Source organism: Phocoena sinus, chromosome 8 (genome assembly GCF_008692025.1).
Source record: "Phocoena sinus isolate mPhoSin1 chromosome 8, mPhoSin1.pri, whole genome shotgun sequence".
NCBI classification, from domain to species: Eukaryota; Metazoa; Chordata; class Mammalia; order Artiodactyla; family Phocoenidae; genus Phocoena; species Phocoena sinus.
The window spans coordinates 97,675,916-97,701,246 of record NC_045770.1 but is presented as its reverse complement, the minus strand read 5'-3'; the positions used below and the strand labels follow the sequence as shown (position 1 = coordinate 97,701,246).

The 25,331-nt window shown below is 42.0% G+C and overlaps 2 protein-coding genes and 1 long non-coding RNA gene across 5 annotated transcripts in view; 2 read left to right on the top strand and 1 right to left on the bottom strand.

The window, feature by feature from the left end:
• The window catches only part of NUP160 (nucleoporin 160), a 52,519-nt gene extending 34,143 nt beyond the window's left edge, over positions 1 to 18,376 (top strand). Inside the window, exons 24-36 of one of the 3 annotated variants that reach the window (XM_032638777.1) lie at positions 4,771 to 4,866; positions 4,966 to 5,060; positions 5,155 to 5,251; positions 5,340 to 5,445; positions 9,606 to 9,766; positions 11,100 to 11,160; positions 11,940 to 12,050; positions 12,227 to 12,350; positions 13,632 to 13,733; positions 14,358 to 14,499; positions 16,146 to 16,271; positions 16,707 to 16,811; positions 17,272 to 18,376. In XM_032638777.1, the coding sequence (XP_032494668.1) occupies positions 4,771 to 4,866; positions 4,966 to 5,060; positions 5,155 to 5,251; positions 5,340 to 5,445; positions 9,606 to 9,766; positions 11,100 to 11,160; positions 11,940 to 12,050; positions 12,227 to 12,350; positions 13,632 to 13,733; positions 14,358 to 14,499; positions 16,146 to 16,271; positions 16,707 to 16,811; positions 17,272 to 17,361 (1,416 nt within the window). In that variant the 3' untranslated portion in view covers positions 17,362 to 18,376. The remainder of the gene's footprint in view (positions 1 to 4,770; positions 4,867 to 4,965; positions 5,061 to 5,154; positions 5,252 to 5,339; positions 5,446 to 9,605; positions 9,767 to 11,099; positions 11,161 to 11,939; positions 12,051 to 12,226; positions 12,351 to 13,631; positions 13,734 to 14,357; positions 14,500 to 16,145; positions 16,272 to 16,706; positions 16,812 to 17,271) is intronic. The other 2 variants (XM_032638778.1, XR_004350935.1) reach the window with 2 other exon arrangements.
• A 978-nt stretch (positions 18,377 to 19,354) lies between these two features.
• On the bottom strand, positions 19,355 to 24,743 carry LOC116757360. Its single transcript, XR_004350936.1, has 2 exons — positions 24,542 to 24,743; positions 19,355 to 19,667 (listed from the first exon to the last, which is right to left on the bottom strand). It is a non-coding gene; the product is annotated as an uncharacterized LOC116757360 (long non-coding RNA).
• A 220-nt stretch (positions 24,744 to 24,963) lies between these two features.
• FNBP4 (formin binding protein 4) overlaps positions 24,964 to 25,331 on the top strand; it is a 38,710-nt gene continuing 38,342 nt past the window's right edge. The window contains exon 1 of the mRNA XM_032638779.1: positions 24,964 to 25,278. Coding sequence (XP_032494670.1) covers positions 25,056 to 25,278 — 223 coding nt within the window. The 5' untranslated portion in view covers positions 24,964 to 25,055. The remainder of the gene's footprint in view (positions 25,279 to 25,331) is intronic.

The following is a 25,331-nucleotide window of genomic DNA, read 5'->3' as shown; positions in this document are numbered from 1 at the left end:
CTGCTCCCTGGCAGTTATTTCCACCGTTTTATCTTCCAGCTCACTTATCTGTTCTTCTGCCTTAGTTATTCTGCTATTGATTCCTTCTAGAGTATTTTTAATTTCAGTTATTGTGTTGTTCATCACTGTTTGTTTGCTCTTTAGTTCTTCTAGATCCTTGTTGAATGTTTCTTGTATTTTCTCCATTCTGTTTCTGAGATTTTGGATCATCTTTACTATCATCACTCTGAATTCTTTTTCAGGTAGGTTGCCTATTTCATCTTCATTTATTTGGTCTTGTAGGTTTTTACCTTGTTCCTTTGTCTGTAACTTTTTTTTTTTTTCACTTCTTTTTTTTTTTTTTTCTTTTTTTGATGGGTGAGGCTGTATTCCTGTCTTACTGGTTGTTTGGCCTGAAGCATCCAGCACTGGAGTTTGCAGGCAGTTGGGAGGAGCCAAGTCTTGGTACCGAGATGAGACCTCCAGGAGGCCTCACTCTGATTAATATTCCCTGGGGTCTGAGGTTCTCTGTTAGTCCAGCAGTTTGGACTCAAAGCTCCCACTATAGGAGCTTGGGCCCGACCTCCAGCCTGGGAACCAAGATCCCACAAGCCATGTGGTGTGGCAAAAAAAAAAAAGGAGCAATACAATAACAAAGAATAAAAAACAAAATAAAATTAGAAAGATAAAAAATATATTAGGAAAAATAAAAATATAATTGAAACAACTGCAACAAGGTAAAATAAAACCACAACAGAAAAAAGGGTGGTGGTGGTGGTGGGGGGAACAAGCCAAAAGGAGCAGAACAATAACAAAATATAAAGAATAAAAGTAGAAAAATAAAAGATTTATTAGAAAAAAATATAAATGAATCAACAAGGTAAAACAGAACCCCAATCTAAAAGAGCAAAAAAGAAGAAAAAAAAAAAAAAAACCTTGGCTATGGGGGCAGAGTTTAGGTGGGGACGGAACTTAGGCAGCGGCAGAGTTTAGGCTGGGGCAGGACCTAGGCGGGTGGGGGGTGACATCTGAGCATGGGGCAGGGCATAGACTTAGGACCCACAAAGCTGGAAAAGGCCTTGGGGGTGAGGCCTAGCCAGGGTGACATTTAATTGTAGGGTGGGGCCTCTGCTTAGGACTTGTGTGGAAGGGGAGTGGCAGCACCTCCCAAGGAGGACCTCTGGAATGTGGGGTTCAGGAGTTTGGAGTAAGGCCTTGGGTGTGGGTGTGTTGGTGGGGTTTAGGCCTGGCATGTTGGAGGGGGTCTCAGAGGAGGTCTCCAAGTGTAGAGGTGTGACCCTGGGTGGGGGTGTAGGGGTGGGGCTTGGGCTCTGCGCTTTAGGAGGGAGGCTCCCTGGGCAGAGTGTTGGGCCCCAGAGCCCAACAGGCTCTCCAGTGCCTAAGTGGACAGGGAAAGTGCTGGCTGCATTCCCTTCCATTCCTCTGTGCCCCCCCCCACAGTCTCCCCCAGGGTCTCCCCCATCCCCTCTGGACCCCTAACCGTGGGTGGGTTCTGCTGGGTGCAGGAACTCCTCCCCTCCTCCAGCCGCCCCTCAGGGGTGCAGTCCCGTAGTTCCAGCCTTTATTTTTGCTCCCCCTTCCCTCCCTCCCACTCCGTCAGGACCCCGCGGCTGGAGGGGGCCTCGGTGGGCAGAGGATCAGGCCCAGATCTCAGCAGGCTCCCGGGGGCCCAAGTGGGCAGGGAAACCTGGCCACTCTCCCTTTTGATCCTCTGCCCTCCCACTGGTCCCCCAATTTCCCCCTTCGGGTGTGGGATCCTTCCCCCTCCCCCAGCCGCCCCTCAGGGGCACCAGTCCTGTCCCGCCTCCACTTCTCCCCCCTCACTCCCCCCCACTTCACATATCCTACTTGGTCGCTGGGGGTTCCTGCCATCCCCTTAGGTGTCCATGGTTCCCCCCCACAGGTTCCTGTAGGTGCCCTAGTTGTGAGGAGACACGAATTCCGCGTCCTCCTCGTCCACCATCTTGACTCCACCCCTAGATTCTACGTTATTTGTTTATCTGGATTTCCTACCAAAAAGTAAATGCGACAGGAGCAGGCTTCACAGTTTGTTCATTGCTTGTTAAAGAGATAAATGAATTTATACAGAAGTAGATTTGTAACTCTTAATAACTGTCTGCCATTCTACTAATGAGAAAATTATTTTGAATTTTAAGTAAAGATTTTTAATCTGAGGCCAGATAGGTTTGAGGTATCAGTACATCCCCTGAAAATACGTGCAAAGCATTTTGTATTTTTTTCTGTGGAGACACTCCATAGTTTTCATCACTGGAAAAAAAAACATAAAAAAGTCACTGCTCCAGTGGACTCATTCACAGAACAAATAAATTAAGATATGCTAATGTTTAATATCAGGATTGACTCCAGTGCCCTTATTTGGTCCTTTCACCAGGTGGTCATTTGTCACTTAGTCTCGAGGTAGGCATCTGAGGGAAGAGTGAGTCACAGTGAGGGGCAGGGTTGCAGAGTGGCACTCTCACTCATCCACTTGATTTCAGTATGTTTGCCTGGTTAAGCTGATTTACACATTATATTGCTTAATTTTAATGAAAATCACCGAAAAAAAAAAAGAATGTGTATATATGTATAACTGAATCACTTTGCTGTACGGCAGTAATTAACACATTGTAAATCAACTATACTTCAATTAAATAAATAAATAAAATTTTAAAATAATGAAAATCACCTTCACAGTATGGACTTGGCTTTTAAAAACTCATGTGAAGGGACTTCCCTGGTGGTCCAGTGGTTAAGACTCCACACTGCCGATGCAGGGGGTGTGGGTTCGATCCCTGGTTGGGGAACTAAGATCCCACATCCCATGCATTGTGTGGCAAAAAAAAAAAAAAAAAAAAAAAATTCCTGTGAAGCAGCCAGATTGAATATATTAACAAAGTACCGAACAAATTAGGATAAGATAGGGCTGGCACTTCTACTTTTTTTTTTTTTTTTTTTTTTTTTACACCCCCGCCCCGGCACTTCTACTTTTGATATAGGCTCTTCATCAACCGCATTGCAAGGTAAAAACAGTGACGGTCTATAATCAGGTCTGAGAATCAGCCAGAAACAATTGAACTTTTCAAGAATGCCACTTTAAAATCTAAGTGTACCTTGAATTAAAATGTCAACTGAAGATAGTAGGAAGCCATGCAAATAATCAAGGCATCCTGATCACCTATGGTGGAGTATAAATTGGTTACAGCCACTCTGGAAAACTTTTTACCTACTGGCTCCAATCTTTGACATGCCTTCTGACCCAGTAATTCCAATTCTAAATATATATGGAAAGATATACATGTTTACTAAAAGAGATATGTATGTATGTTCCAAGCAGCATGTCATAAATTCATGTACTAGAAACAATCCAACTATCCATTAACAGAATGGATCAATGGATTATGGTATATTCTTTCAATGGACTACAACACAGCAATGAAACGAATTGCTGAATGAAATAACATAGATCAGTCTTACAAACATGTTAAGCAAAAGCAGGCAGACAGGGCTTCCCTGGTGGCGCAGTGGTTAAGAATCCACCTGCCAATGCAGGAGACACGGGTTCAAGCCCTGGTCTGGGAAGATCCCACATGCCGTGGAGCAACTAAGCCCGTGCACCACAACTACAGAAGCCCGCGCACCCTAGAGCCCCTGCTCTGCAACAAGAGAAGCCACCACAGTGAGAAGCCTGCACACCACAATGAAGAGTAGCCCCCACTCGCGGCAACTAGAGAAAGCCCGCGTGCAGCAACAAAGACCCAACGCAGCCAAAAGTAAATAAATAAATAAATTTATTTTTTTTAAAAAAGAAAAAAAAAGTAGGCACACACACACAAAAGAATACTATAGATCCTGTTTCCATGAAATTAAAAACAAAACTAATAAAATTCAGTAGTGGCTGGAAGGAGTTATGCGGGGGCTTTGGAGTATTGGTATATTATAATTCTTAACTTGGCTGCTGGGAACATGGGTATGTTTACTTTGTGAACGTTCAACCAGCTATGTACTTAGGATTTGTGTATGTTTCTAACTATGTTATACTTCATTAAGAAGTATAACCTTAAAAAAAAAAAACAAAAAACTGTAAGCATCCAGAAGAAAAAGATGTTTTTATACTGCTAATAAGGCAGAAAAAAGCAAATAATCAGTAAGTACTAATAACTACAAATAATAATTTTTAAACTACCTTTATCTTCATCTTTAAGAAATTTCTATTTTGAAAGTGTTATACATACTTTTTAGAAATGTGTGTATATAGTATAAGTAAATGTCTGGGGAGTGTACTCAGACATTCTCAATAGGGTGGACAATCAAAAAAGTTTAAAGAGCACTATCCTATGTTGTATTAAAATGGGTTATGTCAGACATTAATGTATTCTCTTTAGTGTTTCTATAAGGCTATGATGCTAATTTACTAGGCTTTAAATTCATCTGTGACCTAAACAGTTAGTAGGAAAAGTTAGTAGGGAAATTATATTTGCTCATTCAACAAACATTTACTGAGAACCTATTATGTACTAAACACTGAGGATAGAGCTGTGCACAGAAAAGACCAATAAAGGGTTTTACAACAGGTGTCTTATTTAACAGTAGAATCTAAAGGAAAATCTCAAATATTAACCAAATAATCTTGTCCATCTTGTTGTCGGCACCTTTGATTTAATCTTTTTCTTACCTACTTATCTTTCTAATTGATTTTAAATCGTATTCCAATTTGAAGTGCACTATACCACGTTAATATTAATGGAAATTTCTTCTTCTGTTTCCCCTTAGGTTTTGCGTCTGCTCGATGTCGTTGGGTTGCCTGAACTGGTTATTCAGTTGGCTACATCAGCAATAACTGAAGCAGGTGATGACTGGAAAAGTCAGGTAAGGACTAACTGTAATCTAGTTATTGCCCTTGAGGTTTATCGTGGATGTGGTGTTTTAATTTCTATTGTTCTTCTTTTCCCTATGTTTGATACTTAGGCTACTTTAAGGACACGCATTTTCAAACATCATTTGGATTTAGGTCACAATAGCCACGCATATGAAGCCTTAACCCAAATTCCTGATTCCAGCAGGTAATCAATCTCACAGTCTTATTTAGAGGAGGCAATTTACCAGCCCTGTGTAATCCACTAAGAAAATTTACCCTCATATCACTTTTCCTTCTAGACAGTTAGATTGTTTACGGCAGCTGGTGGTAGTTCTTTGTGAACGCTCACAGCTACAGGATCTCGTAGAGTTTCCCTATGTGAATCTGCATAATGAGGTAATTTTATTGATCCACTGATGACTGGACACAGCTGTGGTGGTTGTCACGCTGGCTACTAACTTTGATATCTGATTGCCTCCTTTAGGTTGTGGGAATAATTGAATCACGTGCGAGAGCTGTGGACCTTATGACTTACAATTACTATGAGCTTCTGTATGCCTTCCACATCTATCGTCACAATTACCGGAAGGGTGAGCAGTTGAAGCGTGCAGTCTTTGTGGAGGCAACCTTATCAGTTGTATCGTGTCTTACAAAAAATATTATCTGTTTGACTTAGTCATTTTTACCTTATTTTTACCATTGGACAAGTGTTCTCTACAGGCATTTGGGGAACTTATGTTTAAGTTCGAGGCTAGCTTCACCTTTTTGTGGATTACCTGTAAGCCCTAAAGATAGGCACTTCTCGTGAATTCCCTGGTGGTCCACTGGTTAGGACTCCCCGCTTTCACTGCCGAGGGCACAGTTTCAATCCCTGGTCAGGGAACTAAGATCCCCACAAGCCACTCAGCGTGGCCAAAAAAAAAAGGCACTTCTCCCATTCTAGAACATTCTTGAGGCATTTCTAGTTAGATGGCATTCTATGTGTATCTTCCATCTAATTTTATTTTTTATTATTATTATTTATTTTTTTGGCTGCATTGGGTCTTCATTGCTGCCCGCGGGCTTTCTCTAGTTGCGGTGAGCAGGGGCTACTCTTCATTGTGGTGTTCAGGCTTCTCACTGCGGTGGCTTCTCTTGCTGCAGAGCATGGGCTCTAGGCATGTAGGCTTCATTAGTTGTGGCACACTGGCTCAGTAGTTGTGGCTCAAAGGCTCTAGAGTGCAGGCTCAGTAGTTGTGGTGTACTGGCTTAGTTGCTCTGCGGCATGTGGGATCTTACCGGACCAGGGCTTAAACCCGTGTCCCCTGCATTGGCAGGCGGATTCTTAACCACTGGGCCACCAGGGAAGTCCATTCCATCTAATTTTAAAAGAAATGTTATTTCACTAAAGGCACCTTGAATTCTTGTGGCTGGTTTTTTTTTTTGTTTTTTTTTTTTTGTGGCTGGTTTTAAGTTCCTGTACCATTTTGCTTTGGGCCTTTCTTTTCTCTTATTTTTGCTGATCCTTTTGAGAGTAAGTTGTGGACATCATGTCTCAGTACATAAATACTTGCATCTCAAGGACATTTCCTTATATAACCTCAATACAATTATCAAACTGAGAACATGTAACTGATTTTGTGAATTAAATGTAAATGTGGTGCTCTTATCTTGTGTGCTATTCACATTTAAATATGGCCAAACATAATGGTTTTTTTTTTTTTTAATTTATTTATTTTTGGCTGTGTTGGGTCCTCATTGCTGTGCGCGGGCTTTCTTTAGTTGTGACGAGCAGGGGCTACTCTTTGTTGCCGAGTGCGGGCCTCTCATTGTCGTGGCTTCTCTTGCTGCAGAGCACAGACTCTAGGCGTGCGGGGCTCCGTAGTTGTGGCTTGCAGGCTTCAGAGTGCAGGCTCAGTAGTTGTGGTGCATGGGGTTACTTGCTCCACGGCATCTGGGACCTTCCCGGGGCAGGGCCCAACCCCGTATCCCCTGCATTGGCAGCAGATTCTTAACCACTGCACCACCAGGGAAGACCAATGATTTTTTTTAATAGTACATTTCTCCCCTACCGTCCTCATCCCCTGATCTAGGATCACATCTTGCATTTAATTGTCCTCTTTAGTCTCCTTTAATCTGGAGCATTCTTTCAGCCTTACTTTGCCTTTGATGACGTTGATATATTTGAAGAAGAAAGGCCAGTCATTTTTGTAGAACGTTTCTAAATTTGGATTTGTATGACAATGAAGTCATTATCAGGTCAGCTAAAATAAAGGGATTACATATCTGTTTTAAGATCATATTTTACAAGATGACCATTGTGGTTACCCTTTGGAACCTCAAACATTTTTATACCATTTTCACTGAGTTTTTTATTAGGTTTCTTACTCATTTTCATTGGAAAGAGTGGATGGAAGTAATTCATAGGCATGTTCTTAATATTCCTAATGGTAAAATATGTTTACATATTCCTTTTGTTTTTTTTTTTTTTTTAATAAATTTATTTATTTATTTTTGGCTGCGTTGGGTCTTCATTGCTGTGCAGGCTTTCTCTAGTTGTGGCGAGCAGGGGCTACTCTTCATTGCAGGGCATGGGCTTCTCATTGCAGTGGCTTCTCTTATTGCGGAGCACGGGCTCTAGGCGCATGGGCTTCAGTAGTTGTGTCACACAGGCTCAGTAGTTGTGGCTCATGGAATAAGTTGCTCTGTGGCATGTGGATCTTCCCAGACCAGGGCTCAAACACGTGTCCCCTGCATTGGCAGGCAGATTCTTAACCACTGCGCCACCAGGGAAGTCCTGCATATTCTTTGAGTAATGCAAGAAAGGAAAAATAGATGATTCAAGATGTATTACTGCTTTCACAATGACAACATCCATTACATCCACCTGATTAAGACCAGTTTAGCTAGATTAACGTTCAGGTCTTTCTGGAGCAAGGCTGTTTTTCTGACAAAATGTCTTACATATTGCAGGCACTCAAAATATTTGTTGGGATGAAAAATAGTTCGATTTGATTTGGAAACTGAAAGGGAATTTTAAAATCTATTTAGTTTCTGGAGTCCCATGCTGTCTCAGAACAATGTTTTTTCAATATTTCATTCAACCTATGTAACTAAAGCATTATAAAAATAAGAGTCTGGGGGCTTCCCTGGTGGTGCAGTGGTTGAGAGTCCACCTGCCGATGCAGGGGACACGGGTTCATGCCCCGGTCCGGGAAGATCCCACATGCCGCGGAACGGCTGGGCCCGTGAGCCATGGCCGCTGAGCCTGCACGTCCGGAGCCTGTGCTTCGCAACGGGAGAGGCCACAACAGTGAGAGGCCCGCGTACAGCAAAAAAAAAAAAAAAAAAAAAAATAAGAGTCTGGGACTTCCCTGGTGGAGCAGTGGTTAAGAATCCACCCACCAATGCAGGGGACACAGGTTCGAGCCCTGGTCTGGGAAGATCCCACATGCCACGGAGTGGCTAAGCCCATGCACCGCAACTACTGAGCCTGCGCTCTAGAGCCCATGAGCCACAACTACTGAGCCCACGTGCCACGACTGCTGAAGCCGGCACGCCTAGAGCCTGTGCTCCGCAACAAGAGAAACCACTGCAATGAGAAGCCCACGTACTGCAACAAAGAGTAGCCCCCGCTTGCCACAACTAGAGAAAGCCTGCGCGCAGCAACAAAGACCAAACGTAGACAAAAATAAAAATAAATAAATTTATTAAAAAAATAAAATAAAATAAGAGTCTGTGATCTTGGGGGACTTCCCTGGTGGTCCAGTGGTTAAAACTCCACACTTCCAATACAGTGGGTGCAGGTTCAGTCCCCAGTCGGAGAACTAAGATTCCACATGCCACATGGCGTAGCCAAAAAAAAAAAAAAAATGAGTATGATTTGGACAGAGCACCCAAATCCTGGGTGGGGAATAGGTGACAATATGGCTGAGACTAGTTCTCTGTACTCTCTGGGAACGTAGTATCTAAACATCAAAAGTAACATTTTAGATGTTTGGGGGATTTTCTTTTTTTGGTGGTGGTGGTGGTAAAGTATATATACATAAACATTACTATCTTAACCATTCTTAAGTATTTAGTGGTGCTAAGTACCTTCACATTACTGCGTAACCAATCTCCAGAATTATTTTCATCTTGCAAAATGGAAACTATACTCCTTAAACAACAACTTCCCATTCCCTCCTCCCCCATCCCCTGGCAACCACCATTCTATTCTGTGTCTATAAATTTGGCTACCAGAATCATATAGTATTTGACTTTTGTGACAGACTTATTTCACTTAGCATAAACTCTTTAAGGTTCATCCATGTTGTAGCAAGTGTCAGAATTTATAATATTCCATTGTATGGATATATCACATTTTTCTGGAAACTTGGACGTTTCCATCTTTTGCCTGTTGTGAATAATACTGCTAGAAACAAGGATGTACAAATAATTCTGCAAGACTCTGCTTTCAGTTTGTTTGTTTGTTTTTGGGGGGGTGGTATATACCCAAAAGTGGAATTGATGAATTATAAGGTAATTCTATTTTTAATTTTTTGAAGAACTGCCGTACTGTTTTCCGTAGTGCCTATACCAGTTTACATTCCCTGCAGCAGTACACAAGGGTTCCAATTTTTCCACATTCTCACCAGCACATGATTTTTTGTGGTTTTAAGTTAAACTCAATTTTGTTTTAAATTTTAATGTTTGATAAGTGTGACAAACTCTCTGTGTATCTCTAAAGAGATACATTTTTGAAATTGTAATATCTATTATTGCCTCATAGCTGGCACAGTGATGTTTGAGTACGGAATGCGTCTTGGCAGAGAGGTTCGAACTCTCCGGGGACTTGAGAAGCAAGGCAACTGTTATCTGGCTGCTATTAATTGTTTACGCCTTATTCGCCCAGAATACGCATGGATTGTTCAGCCAGCATCTGGTGCAGTGGTATGAAAACTTTCCATCCTGGAATTGGGGGATCATTTAATTTATCTGGTTTGGTCCTTTGAAAACTATTACCTCATTTTGCTTCATTTCATTTAAAATTTCCACTGGGATATTTGTGGACTTAATATATTTTTGTAGCAATTCATTTGTTATACGTTACTACCCCTTTAGTTTCCAAGTTCAGAATTATTGTAGGAATAAGTATTACAGAGGGGTTTTGGAGTTAGACAACCTAACTTCAGGCAAATTACTTAATCTTTTACTGTCCAGTTAGCCTCTTGGATAGAATAGGGATGATGATAATAATGTCTACCTTATAGGATTGTTTGGGTATTAAATGAGATAATTCATGTAGAGTGCTTAGAGCAGTGACAGTGCCTGGCCTGCAGAAAGTGCTCAGTAAGTGGTAGCTGCTTTTATTTCATTCATTTTTGTTAATTTAATCTATTGCTACTATTTTAGGGGAGGCGAACCGTGAGGTGTTTTTTTTTTTGTCATGCTGATGGGGTCATATACTCCCAGCTACTTGTATTGTATAGTTCCTGAATGTACTATGCTTTTTCCCAGGGTTATGGGTAGAGAATGTAACTCTGAAACCAAGGCAAGTCAGGTGGTTTATATGGAGATCAAATCTGTGTCCTTGGACTCAGTAATATATTTTAGCTAAGTGAGCCAAGTTGGCAAACAACTCCATTTCTTTGTCTAGTAGTTACAGTACTTTTGTGAGAAGAGCTGTGCTAGTTGAAATAAACGTAATTTACGTTGAGAGAATTTAAGCCTGAAAGCTCTAGATCATAGTTAATGGAAAAAGAAAAGGGTATATATTAAAAATGAGGGGCTTCCCCGGTGGCACAGTGGTTAAGAATCTGCCTGCCAATGCAGGGGACACGGGTTCGAGCCCTGGTCTGGAAAGATCCCACATACCGTGGAGCAACTGGGCCCATGAACCACAACTACTGAGCCTGCACATCTGGAGCCTGTGCTCCACAACAAGAGTGGCCCCCGCTTGCCGCAACTGGAAAAAGCCCTCGCACAGAAACAAAAACCCAACACAGCCAAAAATAAATAAATAAATTTTTTTTAATGAATAAAATAGAAAAAAGAATAAAAGTTCCCACACACAAAAAAAATGATATGAAAATAAAATGCTCATTTTTCAGGGACTTCCCCAGCGGTCCAGTGGTTAAGACTCCATGCTTCCACCACAGGGGCATGAGTTCCCTGGTCAGGGAACTAAGATCCCACATGCCACACGATGCAGCCAAAAAATAAAATTAATTTTTTAAAAAACCCCTAGTTTCTCACAGGTATATCTATTGTTTTGTCTTTTCAGTATGATCGCCCTGGAGCATCCCCTAAGAGGAATCATGATGGAGAATGCACAGCTGCCCCAAGTGAGTCAGGGATCTCATGCTGATTCTTTGCTGAAGAGCAATTATATTGTTATAGTAGTATTATTTATATTTATTTTTTGGATAGTAGTTGTAATACTGTGTATAATTGTATTGTAGTATATTGTATATGTGTGGTAGTTATATTATTAAAATATTGTAAAGTTCCTTCTTGGTAGTTTGTTTTCAATATTCTGCTAAAGGTTGTCTGGTAGCTCTTTGAAAACTTTGTATGCCTGTATGGGAAATGAAAATGCTTAAAAATGTGTGTGTGTGTGTGTGTGTGTGTGTGTGCGTGTGTGTGTGCATTTGTTGTTTGTTGTTTTTAAATCAGCTTAGTACCAGACTTTTTTTATCAGGTTCCTTTGGTATCACCATGGAGGCATGATTTCCTTCCTTAAAGAGCCTGGGCTCTAGAGTCAGGCACAGTTGGTTTTCATTCTGCCTCTCACTTTGAGCATGCTCCTTTCTTACTGATAGAGATAGCAGTGTTTCACAGTTGTAAGAGTTAATTGAAATTATTTGTGAAAGGCCTTGCAAGTGCCTCCTCATTTGCAGCTGTTGTCATTAGAGTCCTTTGATTTGACTCAGCTGTAGTGTGAGACTGGGATGTTACTTTATTTTTCAAGTTAGCTTTTATTGAACCCCTTGTTTTCTCCCCACCTTCATGAAATTAAAACTGAATGTTACTTAATTTTTAGTGGGAATTGACAGGTTGAGTTAGTCTAATAGGCACTTCCTTTGTACTTTGGGAATTGAAAATGTTTTTCTTTGGCTTATAGCAAATAGACAAATTGAAATCCTGGAACTAGAAGATCTGGAGAAAGAGTGTTCCTTGGCTCGCATTCGCCTCACTCTAGCTCAGCACGATCCCTCAGCAGTCGCGGTTGCAGGTAGGCATTCAACACCAACAGCACATTTTAGGGCCAGGCAGTGGACATAGTATACTAGATGGGTATTAAAGCATGTCATTGTTATTCTGAGGTATTCATCAAGGAAGCAGTCTTTGGGTTCAGTTCATTTCCATATGCCGTTGGGTGCACTAAGTAGCTCTTTTCCATTTCCGCAGGAAGTTCGTCAGCAGAGGAGATGGTCACTCTCTTGGTTCAGGCTGGCCTCTTTGACACTGCCATAGCACTCTGCCAGACTTTTAAGCTTCCCTTAATGCCAGTCTTTGAGGGACTTGCTTTCAAGTATGTATGCAATTGTCTTTCTGTAATCTTAATTTTGTAACGCAAAAATACTCTACTGTTGCTTAGTGTGAAGCAGTAGTCACACGAGCCGGTATCCTACAAGGCTGCTTTAAAGAACAGTTTTTGTGTAATACACACAATGATTTTTTTTTTTAATCTTGATTTGTAGCTTCTTTTGAGAAATCAGATCTGGCATTCCTGAGCCCACAGGGCCACATGACAGTAGATAACCTGGGTTAAATAGTGGTGTCCATTTAGATAAGGCATATGTTCTCTTCAATCCTTTAGGACATCTAGTGGCCCCTGCCAACATTGTTAAAAAGTACTTCTTATTAAAGTTACATTATACCTAAATATTAGTCAAGTTGTTTGTGAGTTAGAAATAAACCATCAGATTTTTTTTTTTTGGCTGCGTTGGATTTTCCTTGCTGCATGCGGGCTTTCTCTCTCTAGTTGCAGCGAGCAGGGGCTACTCTTCGTTGCGGTGAGCAGGCTTCTCATTGTGGTAGCTTCTCTTGTTGCAGAGCATGGGCTCTTACCGCACGGGCTTCAGTAGTTGTGGCACGTGGGCTCAGTAGTTGTGGCTTCCAGGCTCTAGAGCGCAGGCTCAGTAGTTGTGGCGCACGGGCTTAGTTGCTCCACGGCATGTGGGATCTTCCCGGACCAGGGCTCGAACCCATGTCCCCTGCATTGGCAGGCAGATTCTTAACCACTGCGCCACCAGGGAAGCCCACCATCAGAATTTTTCATCATCAATTTTCTCTTGTAAGTAGATAATCTCAACACTTATTAATGGCCTTGTGAGGTGGCGCGGTGGTTAAGAATCTGCCTGCCAATGCAGGGGACATGGGTTCGAGCCCTGGTCCGGGAAGATCCCACATGCCGTGGAGCAACTAAGCCCGTGCGCCACAACTACTGAGCCTGCGCTCTAGAGCCTGGAAGCCACAACTACTGAGCCCACGTGCCACAACTACTGAAGCCCGTGCGGTAAGAGCCCATGCTCTGCAACAAGAGAAGCTACCACAATGAGAAGCCTGCTCACCGCAACGAAGAGTAGCCCCTGCTCGCTGCAACTAGAGAGAGAAAGCCCGCATGCAGCAAGGAAAATCCAACGCAGCCAAAAAAAAAATGGCTGTGAGGAGAGGGAAGAGCCAGTACCCAGGGTGAATTTAGTAATAGACTAGAGCTAAAGTTGTCATCTCGTCTCCAGATTCAGTAGCAAAATAATGTGGTGCTTTTCAGCAAATTAATTTACTCTGTGTGGAACCATTTTCATTGCAGATGCATCAAATTGCAGTTTGGAGGAGAGGCAGCCCAAGCAGAAGCCTGGGCCTGGCTAGCAGCCAATCAGCTCTCATCAGTCATCACCACTAAGGAGTCTAGGTATAGCCCTAGTCTTCATCCAACCCTGCAAGGGCTTACCCTCCATATCCTTCCCCAGTGTCTACCTGAATGTACTTTAGTGTCTTCAAAATCCTTCTCTAACAACCCTAACCCTCAGTAAACTTCCCTTTCCTGAATTGCATTTATAATTTGTATTATGCAGCTTAGCACTTTAGAATTATAGCATTTTACAGTCTTGAAGTCTTCTGACATTATTTTTCAAACCCTAAATTAACACCGGAATTACTATCAAAGTACAGATTACAAGATATCACCCTAATCTTCTAAATCAGAACTGCTGCATGATTCTAATGCTGGATCAGGTTTGGAAATAGTGGTCTGAGCCAATTTCCTTGTTTTAGAAATCTGGAACAAACAAGTAAAGTGAATTGTTTAGTTGAGTTAATATGTGGTTATTGGGAAATACAAGAATCCAAGTCATCTAGTTTCTAGTACCACCCCTAAGTCACATTGGCCCTAATAATGTTAGTTGTCATTTAGCTGTATCATCAGTTCTGTTGTGAGTGTCTATAAAGATTTTTTCCATGTAAATACATGTTTTGAATGGTACTATAATTATCTATTAAGAATCTGGAACTCAAAGTCCTTTCTCCTTTTATCAAGTGCTACAGATGAAGCATGGAGGCTATTATCAACTTACCTGGAAAAGTACAAAGTCCAGAATAACTTATATCACCACTGTGTAATCAACAAGCTCTTGTCTCATGGAGTGCCTCTGCCTAACTGGCTTATAAACAGTTATAAGGTAAGTGGTATCTTGACTTGTAGAGAGTGAGAACCTGGTCTTTATCATCCTGAATAACTTCATGAGATGATTAAAAAGGAAAAGATAGAGTGACAATTTATGGAAATATACCGACTTATGTACTTACAGCTTCTCAGTCTTAGCTAAAAATAGTTTACTTCAGTCCTGTGAAGTACTGGGTGTTTAGATTTAAAGTTCTCCGTGTTGGTGATTAAGTTAATGCATGCTTGTGTGCTCACTGAACAATGAGTATGTATTTAGAACTATGAGTATATATGGAACACAGCATTCACTATTCATTACTCAAAAGATTCACAGGAGTGAGTGGAATTCTTTTCAGTCTACTGTTGTAGTTTATCTTATGACCCGGCCGAAAGCAAGCCCGTCACACGAGATGAATTGTGCCGAAGCACAGCAGTAGAGGGCTGCCGCTCGCTCAGGCAAAACAGCGCCATCTGTCCTGCTGTGGTAGCTTTTATTAAAGCATTATCTAGGTTTACATTTTAAGACTTATTTTCTTAACATTCCAGAAATGCCAAAGCAGCAACATATGTTTCTATTGATTATACAAGCAATAAGGGCTTTCTTGAAAACGTGCCGCGCTTCGTCCTTGAGCGCAAAAGCAGCACAAGGTTCCCGCCATTATTCTGATTATACTGAAGCAGCACAAGGACATTTCCTTGCGTTCCCACCACTCTGATTATACGGAGGACATCTCATGGATCAGTGCCCAAAGCACTCAATGCTTCTTCGCAGGCCCCCGGTTTGCCGGGGGGGCGGCTCATGGGCCACGTCTCCTTTCCATGTCCTCAGTTATTCCACTACATTCTACAACAGTGTTTCAGTTTCTGTCAAAATTGGGTCCTTGGGCCACCTGCATTAAGTTATTTTGATGGTGGGCTTCTTCAAAATATAGATTCCTGGGCTCCATCCCAGACTTACAGAATCAAATTACCTTGGAGTTGGGATCCAGGATCTATATTTTAACAAGGTCATGGTTTGATTTGATGCATGCTGTTTGAGAACTACTGTACCTGAAATACACTGGGCACAATAGGAAAAGAGAATATAAAGCTTAAGAAAGTTAACCTATTTTTTTAAGTTAGAAAGTAGAGAAAGCAGCTAAGATGGTAAAAGTTAAGACTGTGATCAAATCAGAATATAGAAAGCATAATTGACATAATTAGGAGAGGCCTTCCAAACTGAGGCTGTATCACTTTTCTCTCACCCTGAGTTAAATACAAATGTAATTCAAGCATTTAAAGTTGATGATTCTTTTAACTTCTTTCTCATTTGTCATTCGTATGTTTCTGAGAATTAATGTGACTATGTTATCTCTGGTATTCAGCATTTCTGGGAAGGTTTGTTGACTTACTACTGTGGAAACGAATTAGGAAAGAATTAAAATGTGTCTTAGATCACAGAACAGGTGAGGAAGGGCACTTAACAGAAAGGGCCTCACAAGGTGCTCAGAGGTAACTGGGCTCTTGGGAATCTGACCCTCATCCCAAGATAAGTAAACCAAGGTGTTTGTTTATTTATAATGAAAAGTATAAATGCCAGGGAATCAGACACTCAACATCCTTTGGTCCATGCCCAGGTAAGATGGAAATTGGTAAATGTTCTTAATCACTAACTTTTTACAGAAGGTTGATGCTGCTGAGTTGCTCCGTCTCTACTTAAACTATGACCTTTTAGAAGAAGCTGTGGATTTGGTTTCAGAATATGTGGATGCTGTATTGGGAAAAGGACATCAGTACTTTGGAATTGAGGTAGCCTTGTGTCCACGTTTCCTTTTAATTCTGTATTATCACACTTTCCTTTTCCAAAGTTTTTTCAGATAATTTACATCTAAATTTCAGACTGGAAATAGTATCGTTCATTGACAATTTAGAGAAGAGTTTTGTTGAGTGTGTTTATCCCTAATCAGCCTTAGCCCTACTTTAAGATAAAAGATGATATGAATTTAAAAATACATTTGATTTAACTAAGAAAAGGACCAGTTCCCCAGTTGAAAAGAGATGCGGGGTTCCAGTCCTGTACCGTGTGCACACGTGTGTGTGCACAGATGCGTGCATACACACACAATTTCTTGTTGTGAAAACAAGTAAAGCATTTCATGTTATCGAATCCTGTGGAAGTAGCTACCCAGAAGAAATGGTCCGCTTTTCAGATTTTCTTCAAATAATAGGTATTTTTCTTTCCAGTTTCCACTGTCTGCAACAGCTCCAATGGTGTGGCTCCCATACTCTTCCATTGATCAGCTTCTCCAGGCTCTGGGAGAGAACAGTGCCAACAGTCACAACATTGCAGTGAGTAAATCCTCTCCTGCGGCATTTTATATAAGCCCTTGCATTAGCAGTTACACCTTAAAGCTTGCTTTTCTGGTTCTCAAGGATTAAGGAGAGGGCAGAAGCCATTTATTGCCCTTCACATGCTGCCCAATCCCTTTATGAGATGATTAGTTAAATCAGATATAACCTCTCTGGTTCTGGGAAGAGAGCTAATAAAGCTTTTATTAAAAATACTGGTATGATTTGCATATTTAGAAGTTCGTCAGGGAAACAGGGTTGGAGTATTGTATATAGCAGAGAAGTCCAGTTATATCAGTGGAGTCACAGAGCAGACTCCTATACCGAATGGTGGTTAAATGAAGCCCAGTGGCTAACAACTTTATTAGGGGAATCTGGTTGCTGAAGTCAGTGATCGATAACTTCAGTCTTTTTCAGTCCTTGACCTATTCTCCAGTGGTTCCCTTCTTTTCTCCTACAGCTGTCCCAGAAAATACTTGACAAATTGGAGGACTACCAGCAAAAAGTTGATAAGGCAACACGGGATTTATTATATCGTCGGAACTTGTGATCTGGATGGTTGCCCAGCCTTTGTAACTGCTTGGTGCCTCTTAGGGCTTAAGACTTTACCCAACAGGAAACCTGTACTCCAGGCCGGTTTTTATACCTGTAAGTGATGTGTACAACAGTCAAGTCTGCATTCTGCACAAGAAAGAAGGGCAGATGAGTCACAGGACCTGTGCTTGCTGGTGGTGCTAACACACAGTTTCTGGTTTTCAACCTTGGTCTCAGACAGCTGCTTTTGTATATGATTCACAAGCTTTTTTAGAGTTTATATTTTTTTAAACTACCGAAGACATTCTTTATCTGAAAATTAAAACTCACCTACACTTTCCAAAACAGCTAATGGTTGTTGGTTCGTTGTAGCTGACCACCAAAAGCAGTCACCGCAAATCCTTTCATTCTTCCCTATCACTTTTTGTATTTCAGTGGAATTATTTTGGTCCAGAACTGACATGTATTTTCTGTATTGCAAACAGAGGCTAATGATTTTACATACCCTTTTCATTATTTATTGTGGAGTTTTTTTATGATCTCCAATAAAGTATTAAGTAATTTGCCTAGATTAAGCCTAAAGTGATGACCAGCTGTTAAGGAAGATATCTTTTTTTTTTTTTTTTAAGGAAGATATCTTGAATCTGGTTCTGAGGCTAAAGTGGAATAAACTCTTAGCTAAGAAAAAATTGAAAATTTATCATCTGTAAAAGTAATACATTTTCAAAGTAAATTCCATTAACCTCTATGATTTATGATAATCAAGCTGGACTTGATCATACAGGCAGTCTAATAACGTACTGGACCAAAATATAAACTTTCCTCTTCAGATTCAGAGGCATTCATGGCCACAGATTCGGGGGGACGTGAAAAAATAAACTCTTGAATTTCATTCTGTATATTAAAATTTATCTTTTAAGGAAACCATCTGTATAGTACTTGCTTATATGCCCTTTGATCTTTCTTGAGTTGTTCATAAGCATTTAATTTTTATGTCAATACCATATTTACATTATATATTTTAAACAACAGTGTGAGTTTCCCTGTGGTACTATTATTGGTAGATATTGCTGCATGTGACTCTTTCTTCACATTATCTCTGCCACGATCAATGTGAAGTGTTTGATGCAATTAGGGGCCACAAGATGTCTTGCCTTTCCAGCTCCATAAACTTGTGGCTTACAACTGTAGCGAGAAATATATTTTGACCTGTATACATATATATAACCAAGAGAAAACTTTCACAAAATATGTATCCTCACTTGATATATTTTCATGAGTGACTAATGGATGATAACCTACAGCCTGAAAATGTCAAACCCTCTTGTAGCCATTTCTGAAAGATAAGAAGTAGCTCAAGACTGGCCCTGTTGCAGAAAGCTGTTCATTTGCATTGTTGATCAAAGCAGTGGTTTCCATGGTGGCAGTTCATAAGACACTGACCAGCTTTTCCTGTCCTCACTATTTTAGTTCAAGACCTAGAACTCATGCTGGAGCCAGCCCAGCTCTTCTGTCAATTTTCTTCCACCTTCCTCACTTTGAAATCCAACCAGAACAGAAAGAAGGTGTCCACATTCTTTCACTTCACTTTTCTCATCACTTTGAGTCTGCAGTTTCGTTTTCTGGACCATGTGATGTATTAATAGCATCGTCTTTCCTTGTGTTTTCCAACTCTGGCAATTTTCTGATTACAAATTGCTATTAAAAGGGGTCCCTTCTTTTTTAGTGCTTAACTACCATTAAATAAAGGTGTGACTCTTGGAGGAAAACTTCATAGTTCTTAAATAATTTAGCATAATGGAACTAGTAAGGTTACACCTTTCCAGCCTGTGACAATAAAAGTAGGTACCATTTCTGTTAATAATAGAGTTTATGGCACACAGAGTTTCATATTGACCATTCTTACCAAGTTTATTGCTATGATTTTCGTGATCTAAGAAAGCTTATTTGTTCTACAGAGCCGCCCATCAGTGAACACATTCTAGGTAACAGAATTAACCTAATTTACCTCAACCTGATAATACTTTTATTTTCTACTAGAACACAGTATATATTATAGAAAATTCTAACATTTCTTTTTTTAAATTTTATTTATTTATCTATTTTTGGCTGTGGTGGGCCTTTGTTTCTGTGCAAGGGCTTTAGTTGCGGCGAGCGGGGCCCACTCTTCATCGCGGTGCGCAGGCCTCTCACTGTCGCGGCCTCTCTTGTTGCAGAGCACAGGCTCCAGACGCGCAGGCTCAGTAGTTGTGGCTCACGGGCCTAGTTGCTCCACGGCACTTACATTTCTTTTAATCTTCACAGCTCTTTCCAATTTTGTACCTAAAAACAAAGATAGTCCTGCATTATTTTTTAATATAATCGGCTCATCAACCCTAAGCCACAAGAATATACCTTCCTGTGTCTGCACAGAACTCCAACATCAAAAGACATTTATTGTTCAAATGACTTATGCCAGTTTCTAGAGACTAAAAGTAGGTATTTCTTCCAGTAAATGAGGCTTCATGGTTTAAATGAACTTCCATGAAACACACAAGGTCAAATAATGTGGTATAATAAAGAGTATATCTGATCTTTTCCCCCTATTTCTGGCATAGAGATTATAGAACCCTTGTAGTTTCCTGAGTGAAAGAAGTCTTTGTTATGCTAATAAGGTGACTCTTGGCAGGGGGGCCCTTAGATAGCTTCAGGATAGGGCTAGTCCCTAGGAAGACCCACCCTGTGATGGTGAATATAGGGTTAGAACTTTGGGCCAGAAGGACAGGGCAGGGGACTTGAGATTGAGTTCAGTCACAGTCACAGTGGCCAGTGAGTCAATCAACCATGCCTATGCAATCAAGTCCCAGTAAAAACTGGACACCAAGGCTGAATAGAGCTTCCTGGTTGGAGAACACATTAATGTGTTGGGAAGGTGACATGACGACTCCACAGAGAGACAGCATGGGAGCTCTGTGCTCCCTCCCACACCTCACTTTGTATCTTTTTTTTTAAAATAAATATTTGGCTGCGCTGGGTCTTAGTTGTGGTGTGTGGAATCCTCATTGCCATGTTCAGGATCTTTTAGTTGCAGCATGTGGGATCCAGCTCCCTGACCAGGATTGAACCTGGGCCCCCTGCATTGGGAACGCAGAGTCCCAACCACTGGACCACCAGGGAAGTCCCTCACCTTGTGTCCTTTATAATAAAACTGGAATCATAATTATAGTGCTTTCCTGAGTTCTGTGAATGCTTCTAAAGAATTCAAAAATGTGAGGAGGTCGTGGGAACCCGATATTATAGCCAGAAAGAAGTGTGAGTGGCATGGGGACCTCATGTGGAGCTGGCTTCTGTAGTAAGGGCAGTCTTGTGTGGGACTGAGCCCTTAAACCTGATTGTTACCTCTTGGGGCTTATCCTCAGAATTGAATTGATCAAAGTACACCCAGTTGGGAGTGAGACAATAAATGACTGTTGACCTAAAAAATATATACTGCCAGTTATTTCTCCAGCAAAGATAGATTTATTCGGAATCATCAGACAATTGCAATCCAGGGTCTTGCAACCATGGCATGCCATGTGCAAGTCCCCCCAGGGCAAGGGAAGGAGCCGGGGAAGTTGGGAGAGCTATAGTAAACAAAGCACATGGCTTTTCATTGGCTGAGTCCTTGCTAGGAAAGAAGAGTTTTCTTCCTATTGAGCTCTGCTATCATCCCAGGGCATGAGAGCTCCCAGTCCTAGTCTCCCAAGACTATTTGAATTTTCCTTTTTTTTTTTTCTTTTACATTTATTTATTTTTGGCTGCGTTGGGTTTTCATTGCTGCACACGGGCTTTCTCTAGTTGTGGCGAGCGGGGGCTACTCTTCATTGCGGTGAGCCAGTTCTTATTGCGGTGGCTTCTCTTGTTGCAGAGCACGGGCTCTAGGCACATGGGCTTCTGTAGTTGTGGCATGCAGTCTCAGTAGTTGTGGCTCGCGGGCTCTAGAGTGCAGGCTCAGTAGTTGTGGCGCATGGGCTTAGTTGCTCCGCGGCATGTGGGATCTTCCCGGACCAGGGCTCGAACCCGTGTCCCCTGCATTGGCAGGCGGATTCTTCACCACTGTGCCACCAGGGAAGTCTGAGGTTTCAGTTTATTAATTTCTTACATGATAAAATTTAGATGAATTAACACACACAACCCTAAAACTTCATTCTACACTGCTGAAGCTGGGATTTCTGTGGACAGTCTTCCTCCGCAGCATATCTCATGTTGAAGCTCCAAAAGCCAGAGCTTTAATATGGATTAGGAAGGTTGGCTTTTGAAATTAACATCAAATACAGAGTAAAGACATCGCCCACCAGTTGTGATTATAACTAAATATATTTGAAAATGCATGTTTATTTAAATGATTGTTCTTCCCAGGTTTCACTTGTCAAATGTAAGCTCTGATAATTTGATTTTACTAATTCCAGAGCTGTTTAGGTCCCTGGCAATCAAAGAGAAGGCCTAATTTTTCTTTAAAGGGAGTGACTGACCATGTTTACTCACCCTGTGTGGAGACATAAAAAAAAAAAAGCCAGATAAGTAGTTTAGGTTTTGTAGTCTACACAGTTCTCTGTCACATATTCTTTTTTTTAAATTGATTACTTATTGAAGTATAATGGATTTACAATGTTGTGTTAATTACCGCTACACAGCAAAGTGTTTCAGTTATACATACATACATATATATATAAACATACATATACACATTCTTTTTATACTCTTTACCATCATGGTTTATCACAGGATTTTTTTTTTTTTTTTTTGGCTGTGTTGGATCTTCCTTGCAGTGCCCAGCCTTCCCATTGCAGTGGTTCTCTTGTTATGGAGCACAGGCTCTAGGTGCAAGGGCTTCAGTAGTTGAAGCACACGGGCTTCAGTAGTTGCAGCATGTGGGCTCAGTAGCCGTGGCACACGGGCTTAGTTGCTCCGCGGCATGAGGGATCTTCCCGGACCAGGGCTTGGACCCATGTCCCCTGCATTGGCAGGTGGATTCTTAACCACTGCACCACCAGGGCAGTCCTCTGTCAGACATTCTTTTGTTTTGTTTGTTCAACCCTTTAAAAGGTAGGCATGGGATTTCCCCAGTGGCCCAGTGGTTAAGACACCATGCTTCCACTACAGGGGCGTGGGTTCAATCCCTGGTTGGGGGAAGTAAGATCCCACATGCCATGCTGCGCAGCCAAAAAAAAAATTTTTTTAAATAAATAAAAAGCAGGCGTAATTTAGCCATGATTTGTCCATTCTTGGTTCAGATCCTAATACCTTCTCTGAGGCCAAGAACAGTAAAACATGTCTCTAAAGCCAGTGGTTCTCAACCCTGGTTAAGCATTAAAATAGAGCTTTTTAAAATAAAATTGAGATGAGCCCTGCACTCTCAGCCCTGATTCAGATTCTTATATTGCTTTAATACCCTCCAGATGGTTCTCTAAACAGCTGGGGTCGAGAACCCTGGCTACAAACATTAACAGCTACCTCCAAAAATATAAATTTCCCCCAAGGAAAACAGCCTTTCACATTTCTATGCATTGTGGTTTAGCTCATAATCTCACTTGTTTACAGCCAGTTTTACAATAGGATCTAGTAATAATAGCTACTATAGAATAATTGCTTACTTTGTTCCTGGCTGCATTGCAAAGAGCTTAAAACTATGATGTAATTTAAACTTCACAACAACTCTATGGATACTATCACTAACATTTCACAGCTGCAGAAACAAGTTTAGGGATGTTAAGAAACTTGTGAGAGGGCTTCCCTGGTGGCACAGTGGTTAAGAATCTGCCTGCCAATGTAGGAGGCTACGGGTTCGAGCCCTGGTCCGGGAAGATCCCACATGCTGCGGATCAGCTAAGCCCGTGCACCCCAACTACTGAGCCTGTGCTCTAGAACCCAAGAGCCACAACTACTGAGCCCGCACGCCTAGAGCCCATGCTCTGCAACAAGAGAAGCCACCGCAATGAGAAGCCTGCACACCACAACTAGAGAAAGCCCGCATGCAGCAACGAAGACCCAACACAGCCAAAAATAAATGAAATTTGTTTTAAAAAAAAGAAACTTGTCATAGCAATCACATCTGGAAGGTGCTGGGGTTGAGCTTTGAATCCAGATGTTTGGCTTCAAAACTCCTATGTACAACTACTGTGTATCAACTACTTCTTTTAATAAATAAAAAAAGAAAGGAAGAGAGAAAGAAATCATTGGTGACAGCTTCAAAACAGCATATTCTCCCCTGCTTCTAGCTGTTAATTTTTCAGAAGTCTTGGGAGTCTAATTTCAAACCACTCTAATCCAGATATTCCTCCCATAGGTAAGAAAAGGAAAGAACTCTTGCTACTTATTTCTAGTTTGTATATATTCAAGCACTATATTCATTCAAAAGCTGAGTGTGTTGCAGAAAGTGCATTTCAATACTGGCAACAAAACAGACAAGTCACTGCTTTCATGGCTTTTGCACTCAGCAACCAATTTAAGGGTTCATCTATAAATGCGGAATATGATCTATAAATTAGGAATAATGATATCTACCCTATAAAGTTGTGAGAATCAAATGCAATTCTACATATAAAGTCCTTAGACGGTACCCGACACATAGTAAGTGGTCAATAAATGTTACATATTATTAACATGCTCTAGCAAGAACTGAGTGAGCGCTGGGAATATAAAAATATATACCACTGGGGACCTCCCTGGCTGTCCAGTGGTTAAGACTCTGAGCTTCCAATGTAGGGGGCGTGGGTTCAATCCCTGGTGGGAGGTGCGGCCAAAAATATACCACTGGATTTCTTAAACTCAATTTAGAAGTGGGAGACGAGTATCAACGGTAAGTCAAGTTGCTAGGGAGGGGCTCAGCATTGAGATAAAAGGTTCAGAGATGTTATGCCTGCAATGGGTCTTGAGGAAGGAAAATAATTTTGCCACACGGTGCCGTAGTTTTTCCAACCAGTGTGAAGGAATAAAAGTTAGAAAACCGCTCCGAGTGACTGGCTCCAGAATGGGACAGGGGAGAGGACAGTGCTAAAGGAAGATAAATCTATGAATGCGGCCACGTTCGGAAGGCTCCTGTATCCCATCACAATTTAGGCTCTACCCTCGTATGCACTATGTCGTGATATTTTTCCACTTGATAAGCCACACGATGAGACGTCATCTTTGTGCCCCAAGAAAAAATTCACAAAACCATAAAAGACCTACTATTTTACCTAATGTTCGATGTTATATCCAAAGTAAGCCACAATAATCAGGGCGAAACTTGGGAGAGGGCCTGGAAACCAGCACACCTTCCTAGACGACAAACGACAAGAAACACATAGGCAAGAACGGGTACAAAATGGAGGACAGGACGGTAGAGAAAAGACTCCGCAAAAACCGCATGGGTGGAGCCTGACGTAATTGGAAGCAAATCTAAACTCACATCCTTCCGTACTATTCGCTTGACTCTGACCCCTTTTCCTTGTCCATTGGCTACCGGGTTCTTCAATGTGTCAAAACAGCCAATCGCCTAGCCCCGTGGGTAAAGTCCTCCTTCCCCCCCGGGGGAGGAGCCAGAAGAGTGTACGGGGCCCAAGGCGCTTGCGCGGGCGCACGCTCCGCCGGTTAAAAGCGGATCCTTCTAGGAGGCGGTGTCGCATTGTATGAATATTGATTACGCAGCGTCGCGCCGAACGCCCGCCCCTCTAGGTTGCCCGACGCTCGCAGCTCGCGCTTGGGCTCGCGATGGGGAAGAAGTCCCGGGCGGTACCCGGCCGTAGGCCGATCCTGCAGCTCTCTCCGCCAGGTCCACGGAGCAGCACGCCGGGCCGGGACCCAGAGCCGGAACCCGACACCGAGCCGGACTCGGCGGCGGCGGCGGCGGCGCCCAGCCAGCCAGCCCCGGCGGCGCCGACGACGACGACCGCGGTCACTGCCGCCGCGGCTCCGGACGACTCACCTTCAGAAGGTAAGCGTGCGCGAGGGGCCGCGGCGCCTAGGTGGGGCGTCCGAAACTCGAGC